At 49.2% G+C, this 20522-nt stretch overlaps 1 protein-coding gene across 12 annotated transcripts in view; it reads right to left on the bottom strand.

Annotated features, from left to right (window-relative positions):
• Window positions 1–100: 100 nt before the first annotated feature.
• Window positions 101–20522, bottom strand: part of CEP164 (centrosomal protein 164) — a 70664-nt gene continuing 50242 nt past the window's right edge. For 11 of the 12 annotated variants that reach the window (XM_073321153.2, XM_073321158.2, XM_073321160.2 and 8 more), the window contains 12 exons: window positions 20402–20485; window positions 19233–19301; window positions 17355–17533; window positions 16418–16544; window positions 15179–15246; window positions 14473–14680; window positions 13151–13258; window positions 11837–11951; window positions 10039–10404; window positions 5846–5912; window positions 4206–4328; window positions 101–3103 (listed from right to left, as the gene is read on the bottom strand). In XM_073321153.2, coding sequence (XP_073177254.1) covers window positions 3004–3103; window positions 4206–4328; window positions 5846–5912; window positions 10039–10404; window positions 11837–11951; window positions 13151–13258; window positions 14473–14680; window positions 15179–15246; window positions 16418–16544; window positions 17355–17533; window positions 19233–19301; window positions 20402–20485 — 1614 coding nt within the window. In that variant the 3' untranslated portion in view covers window positions 101–3003. The remainder of the gene's footprint in view (window positions 3104–4205; window positions 4329–5845; window positions 5913–10038; window positions 10405–11836; window positions 11952–13150; window positions 13259–14472; window positions 14681–15178; window positions 15247–16417; window positions 16545–17354; window positions 17534–19232; window positions 19302–20401; window positions 20486–20522) is intronic. The other variant, XM_073321154.2, reaches the window with a different exon arrangement.

Raw genomic sequence — 20522 nt, 5'->3', positions numbered from 1 at the left:
GAAACGGAACAGCAAGGTGGATACCAGGGCTGAGTTCGAGGGAGGGAGACAAAAATCTCAGCTGGAAAAAAACAAAGCTGCAAACACCACCATTGTACAAAATAGATCCGTGCCAATTTAATTTGCATACAATCAGGATACAGCTGAAAGCTTCACAAGGGGGAGAAGAGACCTGCGACAGAAACAGTCATTTGGTTACTAAAATAGTCTTTTACCCACACAAAGAATATATGCTCTCTAGAATGTACAGGTATGATTCCAAAGGGGGCACGTCTTCTGCTCTGTGTGTGCTTTGGGTGTAATGTCCCAATGACTGCAGAGGGGTTCAGTGCTGGGAAAAGCCAGGACAAGTGGGGCTGTTCAAAAAAAGTTGAGGGCTGCCATGTGGCAGAGAGAGAGAGAGAGAGAGAGAGACTAAAAGCAAATTCCAGCAGACAAGGATTTGTGTAATCTGGTACAGTGGGCAGGAAACCTACCTAATGATCCATTCTTTCCTGCCGGTTCCCAGTGGTCACTCAAGGCCACTCAGTCAGTCAGTACTGCTAAGTGTGCCCTAGGTAAGGACATCAGCATGCTGTGTTATATCAGCAGTGCCTCTGGGAGTCACCTGCCCTCAGCTTATCAGCAAGGAAAGGAGGTAAGAGATGTTAGTGCCAGACCCTGTGAGCACAAATCCACTCCCCGGGATCTGTCTGCAGAACCAGTCCGAGCCCTTGTTTAAGGAGAACAAAGTCAGGTAGCTTACATTTTAAAGATCAGGTATTATTTTAAAAGTTATAAAGTATAAAAATGGACATTTTCTCTTGCTTAAAAATTTAAGTAAAACATTTTCTGTTTGCATGTAAACAGTCCCCTGAAGCATTTGCAACCCAAACTATTGCAACCAGGTGCTGGCGCACGAAAATCAGAAAGCAAAATGAACCAGACAATGTCACTTTCTATTTTAGCCTATCCTCACTATCCAGACTGAGAAACACAAACAGTATGAAAGGGTGGAAAGCTACAACTTCCAGTCCTTTCTGTTTTAGTCATCTCTGGTAGGAACTCTTTGAAGGATGATTTCTCATCCCTTTAATGCAGATTTTTAGTCAAACAAACAATAATGGCCAGAAGAAAATTGTTGTTTAAAAAGCATAAATATCCCAAGCCAGCTTAGAGGAATGATGGCTAATGACACAGCACCATGCAGCAGCTAGAAATGCAGCCTGCCTCTACACCCATCTCTGCATTTCCTCCTCACTGCCCTGACCCAGAACTGAGGACAGGAGAGGAGGATATTTTTTAAAGGCCGTCTTCAGGCAAATGCCAAATGGGTTTTAATGTCCACAAGGCAACGAAATCAAGCTGCAGCCATGCCAAGGGACGGATCCAACGCCGAGGAAAGCGTCTTACAATGGACTTCACCGGCCCCCAGTTGGGAAGCTGACAGATACTTGGCCATTTGAATCCTGGGCAGGCGCCCAACAGCCCCTCCCTGCCGTCCAATCCCATGACTCATCTGCTCCGTGTTGCTTCGAGCTGCGCTGTCTCTGGGCTGCCTCCTCAGGCTCAGGCACTACGGCAGGAGCGAGTGCTCGGACACAGAAGTGCCTTTCCCGCCCCAGAAAAGCAGCCTCTCCGGCGTGCTGCTGGCTTGCTCCACACACTGAAACCAGCTAGAGGGGCCCAGCGAACGGAGGGACTTGAAAGCTAGGTGTGCAGCTTCACGACGGCTGCAGTCAGAAAAGCGACCGTGCAAAGCAGAAACGACCTTATCCAACATGTCAGCCTCCTCTCCGGCCCAGTCAGAGCCGTGTCACTGACCAAACCAGCTCTCCCACACAAGTCCTGCAGAGCAGCAAGCCGCTCCTAGTCTGTCTCGAGTATCGTCACGCTCAGCCCTTATTGGAAACGACCCCAAACCAGCCCAAGTCTGGAGCTGGGCCCCAGGGAGCGAGAGCACTCGGCTTGGCCGGGGCTCTGTGTGTTACTGGTGGTTATTCAGGCCACACCCATTGGTAGAGCTCCATTGACAATGGACTCTCTCACGACAGTCTCTGCCCGCCACGTCCTCCAGCCTGGCTCTCAGCAAATCCAGACTGGAGAGAATCCAGACTCACTCCCACCACAGGCTTCTCCAGTCACCTGGACTCGAACCACGCAGCTCGGGGGGAGTAGGGAGGTCTCCTCCATCACGTCAGCCCTGCAAGCCATCCCCACCTGGCACTGCCTGCTCCTATGGCTTCTGCCCTGTCAAAAAGAAAGTGGGTTTGTTAAAACCCTTCCCAGAGGCTTAGCCTCCACTGTCCCCTGAAGGATCAGCCCCAGTCTCCTAACTCAGACGCGCTGAATACAAAACATTTTCAACTAGAAACAAACTCAACACTGGATATGAAAAAGAATCCTGACTGAACAGAGTTGGTTTTCTTTTCCTGTTATAGTCAGGACGTGGTGCCCAGAAGCTCTGACTACATTGCTTTCGATTGTGCTCTTCCATGTAAAAAAATATAGACAATTGCTTTTCATTCTCCCAAGCTCAAGTTTGTGCCACAGAGTCCGGGTCTGAGGTCACCTGCAACCACTGTTTGTTGTGAATCCACAGTGCATTCTCTTCCTCTAGCAACAGTTTTCTGTTGGAATTCACCTCCTCCCCCGCAACAAGTTATTCCAAGTCCTCAGTGAGCCACATTTCCATCAGGTGATGGCTGGAATACTAATGAGGGAACTGTTGATTTATTGAAGCCCTGACATTTCACCACTGGATTAAGCGGTCTATAAAGTATATTTGGACATATTACAGGATTAGAAGAATTCACTTGGGAAGTCCACTTCCTCCCGCCTCCTGGAAAGATACTTTATTTCAAGGGCAGAGCAAAGAGACAGACGAGGGACTGCTGGGTACCACCGCAACGCAATGTATTGTAAGAGGGAACAGAGTGCAGCTGTGTTGCTCTCTTGCCAGGCTGTCTCCTGGGGCATAGGGCGGGAAGGCTATGCCCCTCTCTGCTGGGGCTCCGTCACCTTTTAGTAGTGATACACTTTAATTTGGTTGTTTTCATCCAGTCCAAGCTGCACCAGGCCAGGGCTGCTGGCAGAAGGCTTCTGTGTGCTTGGAAAGAGAGGACTGGAAGCTCAGTGAAGGAAACGCATTGCTTACATGTGAATTCAGCCTGTGTGAATGTAGACATGGGAGGCGGACAAGTCACAGGAGCAGGAATCAAGCCTCATGCTCACATGTTGTATTCGGACCCCTGCACACAGGTCAAATAGACTTACAGCAGGGTTATGGAACTCAACACAGCCCTGTGCTCAAGACAGATCGCTCTGTCACAGGGACCTGTGGATTTGTTGCCCATATCAACGTGCACTGCAGAGAGAGTTACTGTTGCAGCATAACGCGGTCAGAGAGCACGAGGGACCTGTTACCCCATTTAACAGCGAGGGGAGATCTCTTTCTAGTGGCTCTTCTCCCTTTGAGTCAACTGCCCAGCGCAGGAACCATTGCTTCCCATTCCTGAGCTTCTCATCAGAAATTGCCCACAGCACAAATGTCAGTGCTGCTAAAGGTCTCACAGGGACCAGGTGCGGGAGGCAGTCTCTTTTATTGGACCAACTTCTGTTGGGGAGAGATTGAGAGAGAAACTTTCGAGCTACACTGAACTCTTCTTCAGGGCTGGGATACATATTTAGTGTCCCCCAGCTAAATAGGAGGTGGAACAGATTGTTTAGCGTAAGTAGGTAACACATATTTCTCTCCCCAACAGAAGTTGGTCCAATAAAAGATCTTACCTCACCACCGTGTCTCTCTAATATCCTGGGACCGACACAGCTACAAATACACTGCATACAGGGACAAGACTAACCCCGAGAAACTAAATCCTTCATTTCCCAGCTGCCTCCTCTGCTATTGCGCCCGTGACCACCCAGAGCAGTGCAGTATCTTGACTAGAAGTGGCACCGCTTGGGCCCATCACTGCAGAATAGCGAGGCACAAAGAGAAGGGATTTGTCTAAGGTCAAAGTGAGTCAAGACACAGCTGGGAACAGAATTCAGAAGTCCAGAGCCTTAGTCCACCTTCTGCTCTAGATACACTGTCCCTTGCAGGGACCAAATTCACAGCTGCTGCTCAATGCTTTGCTGCTCCATAGTCACTCACCACCTGCTTTCTGCTTCTACCTACAGCAGCGCCAGGAGTGCAAATAAGACAAGACCAAAGCAAAGGATACACTTTTGAATCCTTCTTGAAATTTTCCAGCCATTTCTTGTTGGCATCTATCATTCCTTGGACACTAGTCCTGTCTGTCTCAGGGCCTCGGAGCTGGGAACGCTGGAACAGGCGGATTTGCTCACTGTCGTGACAGAGAGAGAAAGAAAGATATGGCAAGAAATGAGCCAACGGATTAGATTGAAACTGATGGGCTGCCATGGAAATAGCCACAGATTGATGCAACAGAAAGCAACGGCTTCTTGGCTCAGTGTCCTGCCCTCCTCTCCCCTACCAGACTGGGAAGAAATTTCAGCAGCCACGTTACTCAGCCACTGCCATTCTCCTGGTCTCTCTAGCACCACAAAGCCTCAGTTGTTGGCAAGGACCCAGGCACCCCAGCTAACTCCACAGGAGTCTCCATTTACCCCATTATCCTCTTATCCATTATCCAGCACCATTACACTCTTCTTCAGGAAGAAAGGGGGTAGGCAGCTCCCCACTCGTCCCTGCCCCTTGAGAAAAATGCAGTGTTGTTGGGTAGCAAAAGCCCAGCAGAGAGAGAGAGAGAGACTGACTCTAGGCTGATTTTCCACCTTCTTGAACTGGATTAAGATACAAGGGAGTTGAAGAGAAAGCTTGGGAAATTAAGGTGTTCCCCTCACTCCAGGTGCTGCTTAGCCAGGCACGAGTTCTATGGGCCTGGGAAAAGATTTTTAAAACGGACTGCCTTCAAGGTTCGGAAGAGCAGCTGTTCAGCAAAGGTGAAACACGAACTCTGAGCCTGGTGTAACCCAGACAGCAGAGAGCTGTGCTGCTGGGGTGGTCCTTTGCCAGTCTGGAACTACAAAATACCAAGACTTTTGCAATGGACTAGACTTGGGGGTTGTACCCACGAATCTCACAGAGCAATGAGTTAGAATGAAACGCAGTGATCCTACAAGCGTCCACTTGCAAAATGGTGACTTAAAATCGAGCAGAGCCAAGCAGCTGCAGCCCTATTGGACTAGTCGCAGAAAGGCATTCTGGGAAAAGTTCCTGGGCGAGGGAGAGTCTGCCTACTTGGGGGATCATTACAAGAGGCCAGGGAGCCACCAGAGAAGCTGCTCCTTGGTCAGGGCGTGCTTTGTGGTCATGCCTATCACCACGGCATCACAGTGGGCACTGCACCCCCAGCAATAACTCAGCTGCAGCGCTGGGAGAGAAGAGCCTCTTTTATTAACAGAGGGATGTGTTGCCTGGGAAAACAGGTTCATCCCCTGCTCTTTACGAAAGGTACCAAAGGATCTTTGATTTCCACCTCACCACCAGGATCTCAACAACTCAGCCAAAAAGACACTGTTGCCCTGAGTGCGGCAGCCCCTCCTACCCAGGCCTGCACTGCAGCATTGATCCTAAGTGTGAAATCACACTTGTTGTGGGACTGGAACCCATAACATTCTGGTCTTGAAACAAGAGTGCTATTGGCTGAGCCTTACTGGGTTTTGTAAAACCTGCAACTGAGCATTTAAATGGGGACCTGGCTAATAACTTAAGCTCCGAATCTAACCTATTTGATGAAACAAGTAGATCAGGAGAAAATCATATCTGACCTACAAACCACACCAAACAAAAAACAGCAGCTCTTTGAAACAGCCACACTCAAAAGACCAGGAGTCTTACCCTGCAGGTAAATAACCTAAATTGCTGTCCAGAGGGGCAGGACTTCCACTGAGCGATGGGAACCCACCTGGAAGAGACAGAAACATTCAGTACAGATATAGAAACATACATTACAGGAAAGGCTTCCATCTTCCTGGTCATTGTTTGCATTACAAGCACATTATCCCTGCATGGTGCAGTCACATGCTGTGGCCCTTTGGGCTGTGCTCGTGCGAAAGCTTGCAGCAGGATCTTCTGGTGCTTCCCCCTCTGTTTCCAGTGGGAGGCAGGGAACAAGAAACGTGCAAATTCCCCCTCCAATTCCTGTTATTTATTCTAACCTTACATCCTCCTCATCTCTAACGTCTATTGGGATCCCCCCTCAAAAATGGGACATCCCTTATTTCCACTAAGGGGAAAAATTGAATAGGAACTGCATGATTCTTGATAAGCCTTGAAGCATGAATTTTAATAGTCTATGCTCCTGGTGGTCGCCCTCTTCTGAAACTGCTTTATTTTCGTGTTGCAAGGACTGACGCTTTCATTGCTAACACAGTCCAAAGCCAAAATGTTCCAACATGTTGCCCAAAGTTAGACACCTCAATCCATGTTCAGGCATGTGGCATAATGGCCTAATTTTCCAAAGAAACCGAGCACTGCGGTTCCCATTAATTTTAACACTATCAGGGTAGTATCCACAGTCAAGAGATAACAAATGCAGGAGACACAGTTGTGGTAAACCTGAGTTATTTCAATGGCTCAAGCAACAGATGCAAAATCTGGGAAATCAGAATTTTTGGGGGAGAATAATCAGAATTTCAGATAAACACAAGTACAGTTTCAGAGGACAGTTCTGAATTGTGGGTAATGGGAGTTTACCTACAGCATGAGGAGAACACATTAAAGGCAGAATGACTAAATTCTGCTCTCAGAGTCGCATGCCTTGCCAGGTGACTTCAAAGACCAAGGGCAGTACTCACAACAGACTCTTCTAGGGAAGAGCATCCTCATTGACAAGAAGGAGATTGGCATGCAACACAGGAGCCACTCCAGAGAGGATACAAGTCAGAATGGAGGATGGTATACGCCACAGATGGTATCACACAAACTAAGATGCAATCCCTCCATTCGCACAGATTGTGCCAGAGATACCCTGTCTGTGTTGTGCTTAAAGTTTCACCTCTAATAAAAATAAGCACCACTCTCCCAAAAGAGCCCGAGGGTTTCCTTGCCCCCAAAAGGCAGAGAAGAGGCTCTCACCCACCTGGAATCTTCCAAGTTCTCCAACACCATTTAAATGACACATGAGCAGGGGGCCTGCCACTGCCACAACCACCAAACTCAGGGCCAGGCTAGGGAGGCAATTCCCACCCACGAAGGGAAGCAACATGGCACAAAAAACATCAGTCAATAGGCCCCATAAAAATGCTTGTCTTAAGGCCCCTTAAGGCACTTAACTATATGATTAAAGTTAAACATGGGTAAGTCCTAATGAAGTCAGTGAAACTTAGGCACGTGCTTAAGTGCTCTGTTGAATCTGGGCACGCCGGTCGAGGCCAGGATATTATTGTTTCCTTAGTACATGCACGTGCTTCATAGACGCTGATGCCAGCAGCTGGCCCACATCAAAGCAGACCGCATCCAAAGAGGGCATATAAAATAGAACGACTAGCAAGAACTTTCAGAGTGAAAACAAACATTACGTTAATCTTGGGGCTGCCATGGTTTTGCTGGCTAAGGATTAGCAGGACTAGGGGCCGGGGATTTTGTCTTTGGTTAAAAGGTTTAAACGGGATACAAATAGAAGAGAAAAATTTGCTCTCCTAAGGAAATTATAAATTGTGAGCCACGTGTACCATCTGTCTCAACACCCCTCCCCATCAGTGTGTTTTCAGCCAGGCAGCGTAATCTAACAGAAAGTTCCTCCTCTTCTTTTGCTGGCTCCTTTAATGACTGCTATTCTTGTGCAAATGTCAGAAGCTGAAGTGCTCTGGAAACAGTATAATGAGATCAGCTTTGCACTTCACTTCCCGGAATGAGCTGTTGTTATCTCCTCTTCTTTTCAAATCTGCCACGTGCCCAAGTCCAAGGAGCTACACACACCAGCTCCTCGGACTGTCTGCCACCGAAGCTCGTTGTCTATTAGGGACACAAAGTCACATTCATCTGTGATTTTCACTCTCACCTGTTGAGGTGAACGGCTGCCCACAGCACAGACTAGTCAGTCACTAGCCCTGAGCTCAGACTTGCGCAGAAGCTCCACTGGTTCTCTTTAAAGAGCTTCCATCACGTTGCAGGCAATTCATCAAGCTGGCACCTCAGGAGGAGTCATTCCCCTTCAGAGTGGATGCAGAGCCAAGAGTGGGGAAGGAAGCAAAGAGTGCAGCTCTCTATTATATCCTTGCCTTCTTAACCCTCCATGAGGCCAGTCTGGGTCTATCTCCTGTCCCATCACACTTGCTTGGTCCCAGGTTTGGTTCTGGCCCTCCCCGAGTCAGGCTGCAGACCCCATATTATGCCCATTGTGTTAGCCCAGCCTGCTATAGGGAATGGAATTCTAGCTTCCCTTCCCTTCAGCAGCGATTCCCTGTGGGTATTTTCATATCCAGCACCCCTGGGCCATGTAAACTGCAGAGAGAAATTATCTTCATCTCAGAATAGCCTACACTGGGCCATCTGTCCCAAAGTGCTTCACAAACTACACTGAAATCTCTTCTGAGCAGTGAGGTCCAGCTACATCTGGAAGGGAGAGACAGAAGCCAGCATGCTGTACAACAGGGAGTCATCATGGGCAACTACCCCTCCAAAACTGCCACCAGCAGAGTCCCATAGGATCCACACCCCTCAACAGAGAGCCTCAGAAGCTGGCAAGATCCCCCAGGCCAAAGCACTAGCCAAGTGCGGACAGCACACAGCTCTACGTCTCCTTCATGTAGAACGTCAACAGTTCTATCAACAGCAAGCTGAATTCAGCACCTGGCTACAGCTGAACCCAGACAAGACTGAGGTGATGCTGGTAGAAGAGTGAGAGCTTTAAAGAACTTGACTCGTGTGTAACATCTCTTACTGCCATCGGCACTTACCTGCAAATTGCTAGGTCAGTCAGCAGCAGCCCCACCCCCAGGGTCCTTCTGGATCCTTCGCTGCTACTGGTTGCTCTAAATAGGCCCCTTCCACCTGCAACTGGCCAGCAAATTTCACTCTGTCCTGTCAGAGGCAGACTTGGCCATGTTGACCCATGTGCTCATGTTCACCAGGCTTGGCCTTTGCAGCTTGTATCTAGGAGTGAAGCCGCATGCCCTGACAATTGGTACAAGGCTAGCAGCCCATCTGCTCAGCGTCACAGACCACTGTGAACATGCTGCCCTGGTGCCCAGCTGAACAGAGTCCAGTTCAAGGCCTCTGTCCTGACATTCTAAGTACTCCGTGGGATTGGCTCTGGCTACCTGGGGCACAACTCTCCCTCTACAACCTCAGCCTCCCCCTAAGGTACATTCCTGCAGAGCAAAGGAACCATCAGCCCCAGGGGAAGGCTTGGGATGCAGGACACAGACTATCACGGCAGCTGGACCAAGGTTATAAAACTTGCTCCCAGCAGAGAAAAGAGACCAGGGACTTCACGGTACTCAGAACTGAAACGACACTCACATCTTTGACTTGCCTTTCCCACGAGGTGCCACGCACACACACACAAAATCCATCAAAATGACTCAGGCCATTTCTCCTACAGGCTGGGAAGAGAGAACCTTGTTTCTTACGTTAAATACCTGGAGGAAGCGGAGATGCTATGGAAATGCAGGAAATCACTAGACAGAGCAGAAAAGAAGAACTGTGGCCAAGGACACCAAGATTCCTGCTGACATTATGGGATGGGCCATGGCATCACTAGCATCCGTGCAATACAGATGGGATCTTGTTTTATTTTTAAATAAGCTCATTCATAACATGCCCACGTAGGACTTTTCATGGAGCTCAGTTCATCTGCCTTGGAAGGATGAAGGGTGAGTTGAGTAGATTGTGCAGTGCCAGGGAGTGAGCGGAGACAACTCACTCAGCTTGGTCAAACGGGGTGTGTTCCCTTACTGAGCAGTCCCACAGGACAACACATAAGAGGTACTTTGCTGCACTCTGGCATAGAAGTGACAGCACAAAATCAATGGCCATAGACATGATAAGCAAACCCGGAAGGAGGCGGAACTGCAGCAGACCATTACCTGGGAAATACTTGCGCCATTTCTCTGCCAGCATGTTGTCTACTGACTGACCAGCCATAGAAGAGAGGCTGGAGTTCAAACCGGTACTCCATGCCTGCTGGTTAACCAAAGGAATCCCAGCAGGAGGCACGATGGGGCCAGCAGCCTGGACTCTTGCCAAGGAGGTGTACGCGGAAAGAGGAACTCCATCACTGGGCAGAGCAGGCATCGGCACCAGCACAGAAGTGAAGAGGGGAGGCTGCTGATGGTTCAGAGAGCCCAAGGTGCCAAGGACCCCATTCAGCTCAGCGGTGATGTGCTGCAGAGTGTTGGTCAAGTGCTGGATCTTGTCGAGCTGGGGGAACTGGACATCTGGTTTCAAATCAACTAGTCAAAGAAAAAGAAAACCCAGATCAACAGAGGGACAAGATTTAAAGGAGACCTTGAGTCTATCCTCAGAGGCAGCACCATTCTCCTGCATCTCCCCACCAAGAGCACCTTATCCTCCCATGCACTCTGTCTCCAGGCTTCACAGAGGCTGAACTTTATACATTCAGCTAAGCGAGTGAGGGAGGTCTGGCTGCAGAGACAAGGGGGCAGTTCAGTTCCATGTCGAGGAGCAGAGAACTTTGGCGAGAAGGCTGGTCAGGTGTGGTGTGGAGGAGAGGAAGTTGGGGAAATGAGATGAAAAGGGACAGGATCCTGGAGATTCCAAGGATTAAACTCTGAAGGAGAAAGGAGGATACCACTGGGATGACACCAACCACTGGGATGGCAGAGCTGAAATATGGCTTGCAGCACAAGCATAAGTGCGCTTCTGTCCTTCCTGCCCACTACAAATTTATGAGCGGGGCCAGAGCAGCGAGTGCACTTCCACTGGGCGCCGCGACAGCCGCCCATTTGTAGGGCGTGGACTTCCCCTGCAAATGGCTAACTCTTTGCAGAGCAGCACAAAGCCTGCTCACTACACTGAGATGTACAAGAACTCTGAAATACTGGAACAGCAGGAGCCTGATATGTTTCAATAATCAAACCGTACACAAACTGAGCAGGGAGACAGAGTGGACGGATTGCACTCCACAGGTGCACATCACAAAGAAACCTGGTGCTGTGGGAAGGTTAGAGGCAGGACTGTGGGGATTTTATCAATATGAAAACCTTCATTCTAGGGAGGGAGAAGGTTCTAAAACTTTTTGGATTCTTACAGATAGTTCAATTTTTTTTTTTTTTTTTAAATGAGGGTGAATTCGTAGCCATCAGCCTGGCCAGCACCTCTGGAAAAAGCACAGTCTTCCTGCATGGTTACCCATTTACTGAGCGCTCCGCTATTCACACACACTGCTCTAATCACGGGACAGTAAAGAACTATTCCTTGTGCCTTGCTCCTGTTGGGATTGCAACAGCCTCTCTCGCCAAGGAGACAGGGAGAGGAAAGAAACCCAGTCCACCAAACTGGACTGGCGGACACCAAGAAATAGGGCAATAGACCTGGCTCTAGCATCGCTGGGGAAGGCTGAAGGTTTCTGGCACCACAGTGAAAACCATGTTTTTTAAGCCACATTCATAATCCACATACACACAGTGCTACAGGCAGGAAACAATTCTTGGTACAAAATATTGTGCCTCGAGTGCTGGCATAAACAGCACACCTGTCCTACATGCTTTAGAGTTTAACGGGCACAAGCGAAAACAAGACAAGGCAGGGACTAGGAATACACAGTGGGAGGGATGGGTGATGCAGAATGTCAAATATTGGGTACAATGCACAAAGCTCTGAAATGCGGCCCGTGGCATTCTACAAGAGACACTGAACCCTTACATTTGTGCTGAGATACATCTGTGCTGCTCAGGCTGTGTGTGTCTTCTGAATCACTAAGGTCAAAGGTTACCACCTTTTTACATGCAGCACCCTTCAGCGTATCTTCATCAGAAAGCTGCCAAGAGAAGGAAATATTTACAGTAGAGGAAAATAAAATATGATCTGCTACACACTTCTGTCCCTTGGGAAACCAAACCAGGTCTAAAGCTTCTGTGACTCCAAGCTAGATATCCCATAACGGCTCTCACAGGCTGCGCTTGGAGTGTTATGAAACATGTGAAGATAGCAGTACAAACGTGGTTCCCTGCTCCTGGGTCAGCAGAGGCTGGGAGTGTTGCAAAGGGAGACAGCTCAGTCTGTGGAGGGGGTGGGTTGTGTTGGGGACTGAACATTACAATTTCAGCAGTGACTCCCTGGGAGTCAGAAATCATAAGGCCCAGCACGAGGTGAGTAGGCAGGGAGGTCTCTCCATTAAGAGCTTGACTTTCAAAGATGTTGTGCTCTTCAAATCTCCCACTGATCCTGGGCCTATGGAACTCACCCAAGTCACTGACAGAGCCAGGAACATTGTCCAGGAGCACTGGCTCCCAGATACCTCCCTTAGCATCTAGGATGGCCTACTGGCTAACAGTACTCACTAGCCAACGTGTCCTCGGCTTCTGAAGACACCAATAACCAAGTATTTTTCCTGCTTACTTACCACAGAAACCCCATGGTCACACAATTAAATGGTGAGCAGGTACCATGCAAGCCAAGGGAATGTACAGTATCTGTAATCTCACCCATGTAGACAGTTAATATAACCTCTGTTTAACCAGCACGAAAATGGGATTTTTCTATGTTTTAGTGCATCAGAGCCAGAACTGACTCACTTCTAGCCTCATGGGCTAATTCTGAAGGAAGAATCATTCATTCTGCTCTAACAACTGTGCTTTTTCCACTCAGCTTCTTAACTAAAAACAGAAGCCTGCCTGGCAAGCTGCTCACATCAGAGAAGCCCTCCATCCCCCAGCCCCTCTTGGCTACACAGCTAGTGAATCATGTGGAATCTTTCCAGTTTGGTTTGTAGTTCCTTGCAGACCTGTGACCAGCCTCCTCTCCCCACTGTGCTCACACACAGGCAAACAGATGCCAGCCAGCTCGCAAAGCAATCCAGCTCCAGCCACCAACCCTCAGCCTTCAACTAAACGTCCCTCACTGGAACCGAAATCCCTATGAAGTCCCCTCATTAGGGAGTGAATCTGGCTTTCTCTGGACGCTGCTCTGTGGGTGTGTGGCTGGTTAACGCCAAGTGATTGAGATGCTGGCAATTACCTCTTCCAGCAGCGAAGACTCCAGTTGGCTCAGCTTCTCTTCCTTCTTCTTCAGCAGCACCTGTCCTTTCCGCATGGCCGACTTCATCTTGTCCAGCTGCTCTGATTCCTGCCATGGAGCAACCACCCAGCCAGGGAGGAGAATTTAATCAGAGTGATGGGAAATAATCGTTTTTTCTGATTTGGATTTTTTCATCGTTTAAATAATTTTAACCCAACGCAGAAGATGGTGATCCTGGAGTCGCAACACAGCCCAAACCCCTAACAGCACAGGAGGGAAGGGTGCGGGAAACTCTTATGCTTCTCGACAAAAGAAAGCTACAGCTCCCAACCTGCCCTTTCCACAAAGCCAACTGCTTTGGTTCTACATTTTCAGCCAGCCACTTGTTCTCACTGGAAATCCCATAGCAGCGTGCGGATAACAGTTGAGGTGCTAACCCCCCGGTATCCCGACCAAATTACAGTCTGAGTAATTACATCCTGCAGACCCTAACTTTCAGTCACACCGGAGAGAGGATTCTTCTTCACTTCCTGTTCCAAATGTTATGGAGGGATGCTGAGCACTACGAAGCAGCCTGCAAGCATCACACCAGAGGCCGTGGCATGATCCCAGTCTAGAGTCTGTGTATGAGCTCATCTAGCAAATGCTTTAGGATCCATCCGCAAAGAAGTGTAAAAGAATTGCAAAACCACAGCTACAGAACTGCGGGCACTAGAATTACCATGAGTTGCTCATCCCTTCCTTTGCAATTTGCAGAAGATTCTGTGATGTGGCAACACTCTGGAGGATCTGTCATTTTACAGAATGTCCAAATTCACGTATTTCATCCATTTAGGATGAAATGGAGTTAGGTTTTTATCAAGCTAGCTTCTCAGGTGATAAAAGTACCACATTGCATATTCTAGCAGAGGCTCAAAGGGCTTTACAAACGTTAATGAATTAATCTCTACGGCCACCCTGAGAGGCAGGGGAGAATTTTAATCCCTGTCACACAGGTGAGGAAGATGATGTGCATAGCTGAACGGTAACTCTGGGTGCCCATCTTGAGACACACAGGGGCTGATTTCCAGGAGGACGAGCACCTCCAGCGTCAAGTGCAGTTGTGGGTACTCGACATCTCTGAGAAGAGTCAGGTCCTGCCTGTCTGAAGTTGGGCTCCCAAACTCAGGGGCCACTCTCAAAAACCTGAGGCTTAGTGGCTTGGCCAACGGCACACAGGAAGTTCATAGCAGAGACAAGAACACGCTTTGTCGCTGGGCCCCCACTCCTGGGCCAGAACCACAATGCCACCCGAGTCTCAGAACACAGGGCTGCCAGCTCACCTCCTCCAAGTTCCGGCGCACGTCCTCCAAGAGCTGAGAGCTCCCCGGACCCTGCACCGCGTCCCGTGCCTGCTGCATGCTGTGACGCCACTGTTGCGTTGCAGCTTTCAGTGCAGCGTGCCTTTTCCTCATGGAGCGAGTCTGACGCACCAGGAACTCCTTGGCGTTCCTTATGGAGACTCCTTCTGCAGAAATGTAGTGTCTGACACTGCAGGAAGGAATCAAGGGAGAGAGCTTTCAAAGGCCATTATCCTGGAAACATGTCAGTGCTGCTCTCGGACATCAGGAATTTCCCAGTGATTTTGGAGGCTGGTTTTCTACCCAACTTGAATAAACCGGGTAAGTATGATAAAAACCCTCAGAGTTAACAGGGTTACTTCTCCTGCACAACATAGGCCTCGGAGATGCAGTCAAGAAGCATGCCAGGCCCTTTCTGTAGCTGCAACAGCCTTGCGCACCAGCCATGACCCGCAATTCATTGACTCATCCGCTGACGGCTGCACTATTCCAGGTGCTATAAGCCATCAAGTCATGATGCTCTGTGGCAGGGGGCAGCACGGCACTCAGCCTTGTTCTCCTGGGCTGTGCGTTCCATACTGCACCTCTGACAATACCTTCTCCTTACACAGCATCTCGTCGACGTGTTACATTTACACACAACCGCACGGACAGCACTTTTCAAAATGGCCTGTGTGCTGATGCTTACTTATCAAGCTGGAAGTCACCATCCTCATTGCTGTGCGAGGTTAAGGAAGCAGGCTCTCTGGAGGAGTGCTAGAGGGTTTAAACATTTCAAAATCAATTAATATGCGAATGAAGGAAGAACCTCATAAGCTCAGGAGAACGAGAGTATAGAGCGTGAATGACAGCAGCATGCAAACTGCCCTAGGAATAGCCCAGTGCAGAGGAGTGTTTCTCTATGGGAACACTTTAAAAATCAAAGATATCCTTCCCTGCCCAAGAGCTGCTTTCTTCCCCAAGTTCCCCAGCCCACTTTTGAACAAGAGCACCCCAAACCTCCTCAGCCAATGCACAACAAAGGTAACAAAACCAGAGCAACACATTCCTTTTCTATTTTGAAGGACAAAACCCCTGCAAATAATGTCAGCAAAGAGGAGTAAATCAGGAGTTCAGATCTGTTCCTTTGGGGGCTAGGGGAGGGAATGGAACCATAAGGCTCTGGAAAGGGGCATTTCAATGCAACATTTTTCTGCTTTGAAGTGACACAAGTGTCCACATCAAAATGAGAAACAAGAAATCTAGTCCCAGGTATCTCACTGCCCTGCTGAAAAGACTCAGGGAATCCTCTGCCTGTTGAAACACACGCAGCTATGGGAATCAGAAAAGCAGCTATCGTTACTGCGTGCTCAATATGAGCATCTTTGAGCAGACACCGATAGCACCCAAGACCTCAGGGGAGCCTAGGACCAGCAGTAATCACCTTGGAAATGCCAAGGATCTAGTGGAACAGGTGACCTTTGGGAGACGCTCTATGATTACATTCCCTGGGGTATATAAATGGGATGACGAAAGCACCAGAGAAATGAACATACAGACTAATAACACCGTGCATGGCAGTGGCTTCTCCCATTCAGGAACCCAAAGCACTGTACGAACAATCATTAAAATGATGAGGTGAGCTGCCTGCCGGGATGGAACAGATCTTAGGCAGAGCCAGAAATAGGATTCCTGGCTGCTGTCCTGTGTCCTCTGTCACTAGACTTTGCTTCCGTTAATTTAATCAAACAAATAACCCTTCCCACCTGCAACAATAACCATCCATCTCTGCATCTATGAGCCGGAACAGGCAGCAAAGAACCTAGTCAGGATTTTCAAAGGGACCTAAGGGAGTTATGTGTACACTCCCTCTAATTTGGGAGCCTTTGAAAGGCACAAACACACACCAACCTCCATGGGGAGCTCAAATACACAGGCTTTTACTCACAGCTCGAAGCGTCTCTCTCAGGTCTTCAATGTGGAGCTCAGCTTCCCTCCTGGGAGACGCCATGCTGTCTTCGGCTACCAGCTCCTTCAGGGTCTCCTGTTGGCTCTTGACTGCGGCCTCCAGTTCACTGTCACAGATGTCCACAATGTGCGGTGGGGGGTGGGGGAACATGCCATCAACATACAGAACAGACAGGGACACAGAGCCATGCTACCCACAAGAATTAACAACACTTTGCAGGAATCAAATCTCCTTGAACACCTCAAACTGGCTCCTGCTTACAATCTCCCAAAGGGAAAATACCAGGGACTTCATGCTCTGCAGATCCAGGCCATTAGGAAGGGTGCCTGGGTATAAGGCTGGGTAGCCAGGACACTGCCTACTGCTGTTTAAACACAGGGTCCTACAGCTACAGGCTGAGAAGTGTTGCTGGATAAACTACTGAGTTTGTGTCCAACAAAGTAAATATCAGGTCTACACGAATATTTTAATGTAATAAAGACCACCGGCTACGTGGGACAATAGCAGGTTTATGCCAATGTACACCCTTAAAAACAGGAACAAGGAAGCATGCCACCCAGAGGTCTCAGAAAGGTCTTTTCTAGAGTCTGTCAGTCACCCAAGGTTCTCAAAGCATTTACGAACATTTCCTCATAAGCCAGCTTTGAGGAAGATGAATGCTAGATACATGCTTCAGAGGGTGAACCAGAGGCCCACAGAGATTAAGTGACTTAAACCAACCTTGCACATGAGTCATGGCAGCCCTAGGAACAGAACGCAGGAATTCTATCCCCCAGCACCCTGCTCTAACATCTAGCAACACTGCCCCTCATAAATCTGGCACAAATCTGAAGCACCACCATTTAAGAAGGTCAGTGGCAGAGGGTGGGGTGGGTGTGTAAATACGAGCATCAGAGACCATCTCTAGGACACCCACCTGATCCGTTTCTGCAGCCTTTGGCTTCGGGTCTGCAACAGATCCACCTGGGACTCCAGCTCAGCTTTCTGGTCTTGAAGCTCCTCCAGAGTCCTGCGCAACTGGTGGATGGATTCCACAAGGTCAGCATGCTCTTTCCTAGACGCCTCTAGGCGGAGCTGAGCAGCTGAAGCAGCTTCCTGGAAGTGAAATTAAAATCACTCTCTCGTTTCCCCAGCACAGAAATACAAGCACACAACATGCAAGAGACATGAGTGCTGCATGCAGAGCTTGCAGGGCAATGGAAGTTAAGTGTGCAAAAAACCTTCGTCAAACCTGTGTTTGTGTGTGGTCTTTGTCCCTGCTTTTCCATACCCAGAAATGGCCCCGACCTGGAATCTCCAGATCTGAACAGCCATGAGCTTGCTGGGAAATCTGGTTCCAGACCTGGATTATGCCTAGTACATACAACACTTGGATGCTGTTGGCAGCAAGATGGAGGACTCAGGGGAAATTACAAACCTGACTGCAGTAGTTCAGACTGAAGCTCAGCAGCCAGGGTTCCTGCAGCTGTCATGCCCACACTCATCCTTCTCCCTCACTCCCAATGCACTGCAGCCATCTCCTGGCGTTGCAGGAGGAGAGAAGAGGCAAAGCCCAAGTAATTGACACAAGCACGGACTCTGTTCTCCATTTTGGAACACGGGATGGGGAGGAGCCTGAACGGCTCACACTGACACCGACCCATTGGCTTCCTTCCATGGAGGCCTTGTCCTCATCTGCCTACAATGCCTATCGCATCTTGTGCCATATGCTTAATGCATCCTCCCAAGAGATGGCCTGACTGGTGTCCGCTCCCCCATGGGTAAACTATAGCACTAGAGATGGAAGAGCTCAACCATGTCCCATCTAGTCCTCCTCCTCCTCCTCGGGGGTCAGCAGAGGATTGCCCCCTGCAGTGCAGTGCTCCCATTGCTCCCAGGAGGAAGCAGCAGTCTGCTAAATCTCAATGTTTGGAAGCTTTCCTCGATACCTCATGCATTTACGTTTGTTCAGATCTACCCCATTACTCCTTGTCCATGTCCCTCTGCCCACTCTAAGCACCCGTCTCCCTCCCTGCTGCGCATGCCCTTCACAGCATAGCAGACAGTTAGGTTACGGTGTAACTCCAGGAGCCATTTCCGTGGTGCACAACCACTCGATTTTGCTTAACTCCTGCCCATACACCTGCAATAACCTCAAAGCCCACACTGGAGTTGCAGCACCATCACCCCTCCATAACATGTGGAATGCCCATCAGCACCAGGCAAAGGCAGGCAGACAGTAGGACATGCCCAGCCCTTTCTGGGAACGTGCAGAGAAAGGGAGTCAACATGCTTCCCAGGAGTGTCCAAGCTACTCCACGGGCTGTTCCTCAGCTTGGCTTTGGAGACTTCTAGCCCCAGTTCAAGCTAGCACCTCACACTGCATGGTGCCATCAGCCAACCTCTTGGCCTCGTCCCACCCACCCATGGGACGTTCTAAAATTAACAGAGTGGTTAGAGGCTAGAGTTTTCACAACCCAGTGAGATTAAAAAGCAACAGATGCAGTAGTTAGCCTCCTTGTTCCTGGCAAGGAGCATGTGGGTCCAGACAAGCAAACCCTGTTCTCCATAAAGCAGAGCCGTGTGCAGTAACCTCTCCCTTTGCACCATGATGAAATGCACTCCCAGCTAATCAGTCTGCCAACAATACAGTGCTCCTCTCTGAAGCAGAACCGTAAGGGGGGTGTTCAGATCTAGGACTCAAGAGTTATTTCTGAGCTTGTTTTTAAAGCCACTGTGCTGATCTGCTCTAGTGTTTCACGCATACAACGAATGATTGGGCAGCAGCTCCTTCCGAGAGCTGGAGCATACGTACATTTCTCTGCAGCTCAGTTTTTCTCTCTTCATCCAGAAGCTGCTGCCTTTTCTTTCTCATGGCCTCTTCCTGCATAGAGAAGTGAAGAGCAAACCAGTGAATGCTGGAGCATCATGACACAAAGCACAGAAGCAAGTTGACTCTAGAACACTGTTGGTCTTGGGGTCAAGTCTCGGCATGACACAGCCCCAACTTTCAAGGCCACTGGGAAATACTTCAGCAATGTTTCCACTCTTTCACTGATCTCTCCCCATTCATTTTGACCTTTCCCCAGTATCTTGAATGTGAAATTAAACAGGGCTGTTTGGGTAGCTCCCTCCTTTGTGTGCTTGGCCCCACAACACCAACTACGTTCCATGGCACTGAGAGCAGGGCTGGCTAATCAACGCAAGCCCTTCAGAATGTCCCAATGCTCCATTTTCCCAGGGCTTCAGCAAGCATGGAGCCTGAAACCTGCTGTTGCTTGTGGGAAGAGCAGACTGCCCTGCTCAGCTACACAGACATGGAAGAATTCCCCATAGTGTAGTATCTTACTGTCCTGCAGCCACACAGCTTTCCATCTGCAGCACTGCTCAGTTCCCTTCCCTTCCTTTCATAAGCATCCTCTTTCAAATACTGTTTATCAAATCGAGAGATAATAGAAGCAGAGGTATCTATAGCCTTTATAACAATCCAGGGCTTCAGGTTTTTGCCAGCCAAGGACACATAGCCAGAGATTTCTGCCAGCTCAACGGGACGGCCTTCTCTCTCTCTCTCTCTCTCTCTCTCGTACTGAAGAGAGCCCATTTTGCTTTCCAAAAGCCAGAAATTGCTTGTTAGTTTTGCCCTGCAGTACAGGTGGGGAATAGGACCCGGTCCGAAATCAGAAGTGACCCTGAGAATGACATACTTCCATGACACCAGGCTTTGCGCGGCCCCTTACCCTACACAAGTATTCCCCCAAAGCAAGGCAGAAAGCCCAAGGCACTGGCTCTGATAAAGAGGGGTATGATACATGGAGGCTGGGATTTCCAGGGGCATTCAGCACTGACCCAGTTCTGCTCCCCAGTCCTTCCTGTGACTTTAATGGGTGCAGTTAGGCACACTGACCAGTCCCCCCAACAAGGAATAGGGGGAGATGAGAAGTGCCAGTTAGGAAACTTTCAAAATGCCCTGTAGGACTGACTCACCTGGTGATTCAGCTGAGCACATCTGGCCTTGGCATCTTTTGCTCGCATTTCGAGTTCCATTTCCAACTCCTGGACTTTTCGTTCCTGTGCAGAACAAGGAGCCTGACATGAGGGGTTTGCT

Source organism: Lepidochelys kempii, chromosome 22 (genome assembly GCF_965140285.1).
Source record: "Lepidochelys kempii isolate rLepKem1 chromosome 22, rLepKem1.hap1, whole genome shotgun sequence".
NCBI lineage: Eukaryota > Metazoa > Chordata > Testudines > Cheloniidae > Lepidochelys > Lepidochelys kempii.
This window is presented reverse-complemented; position numbering and strand designations above follow the sequence as displayed.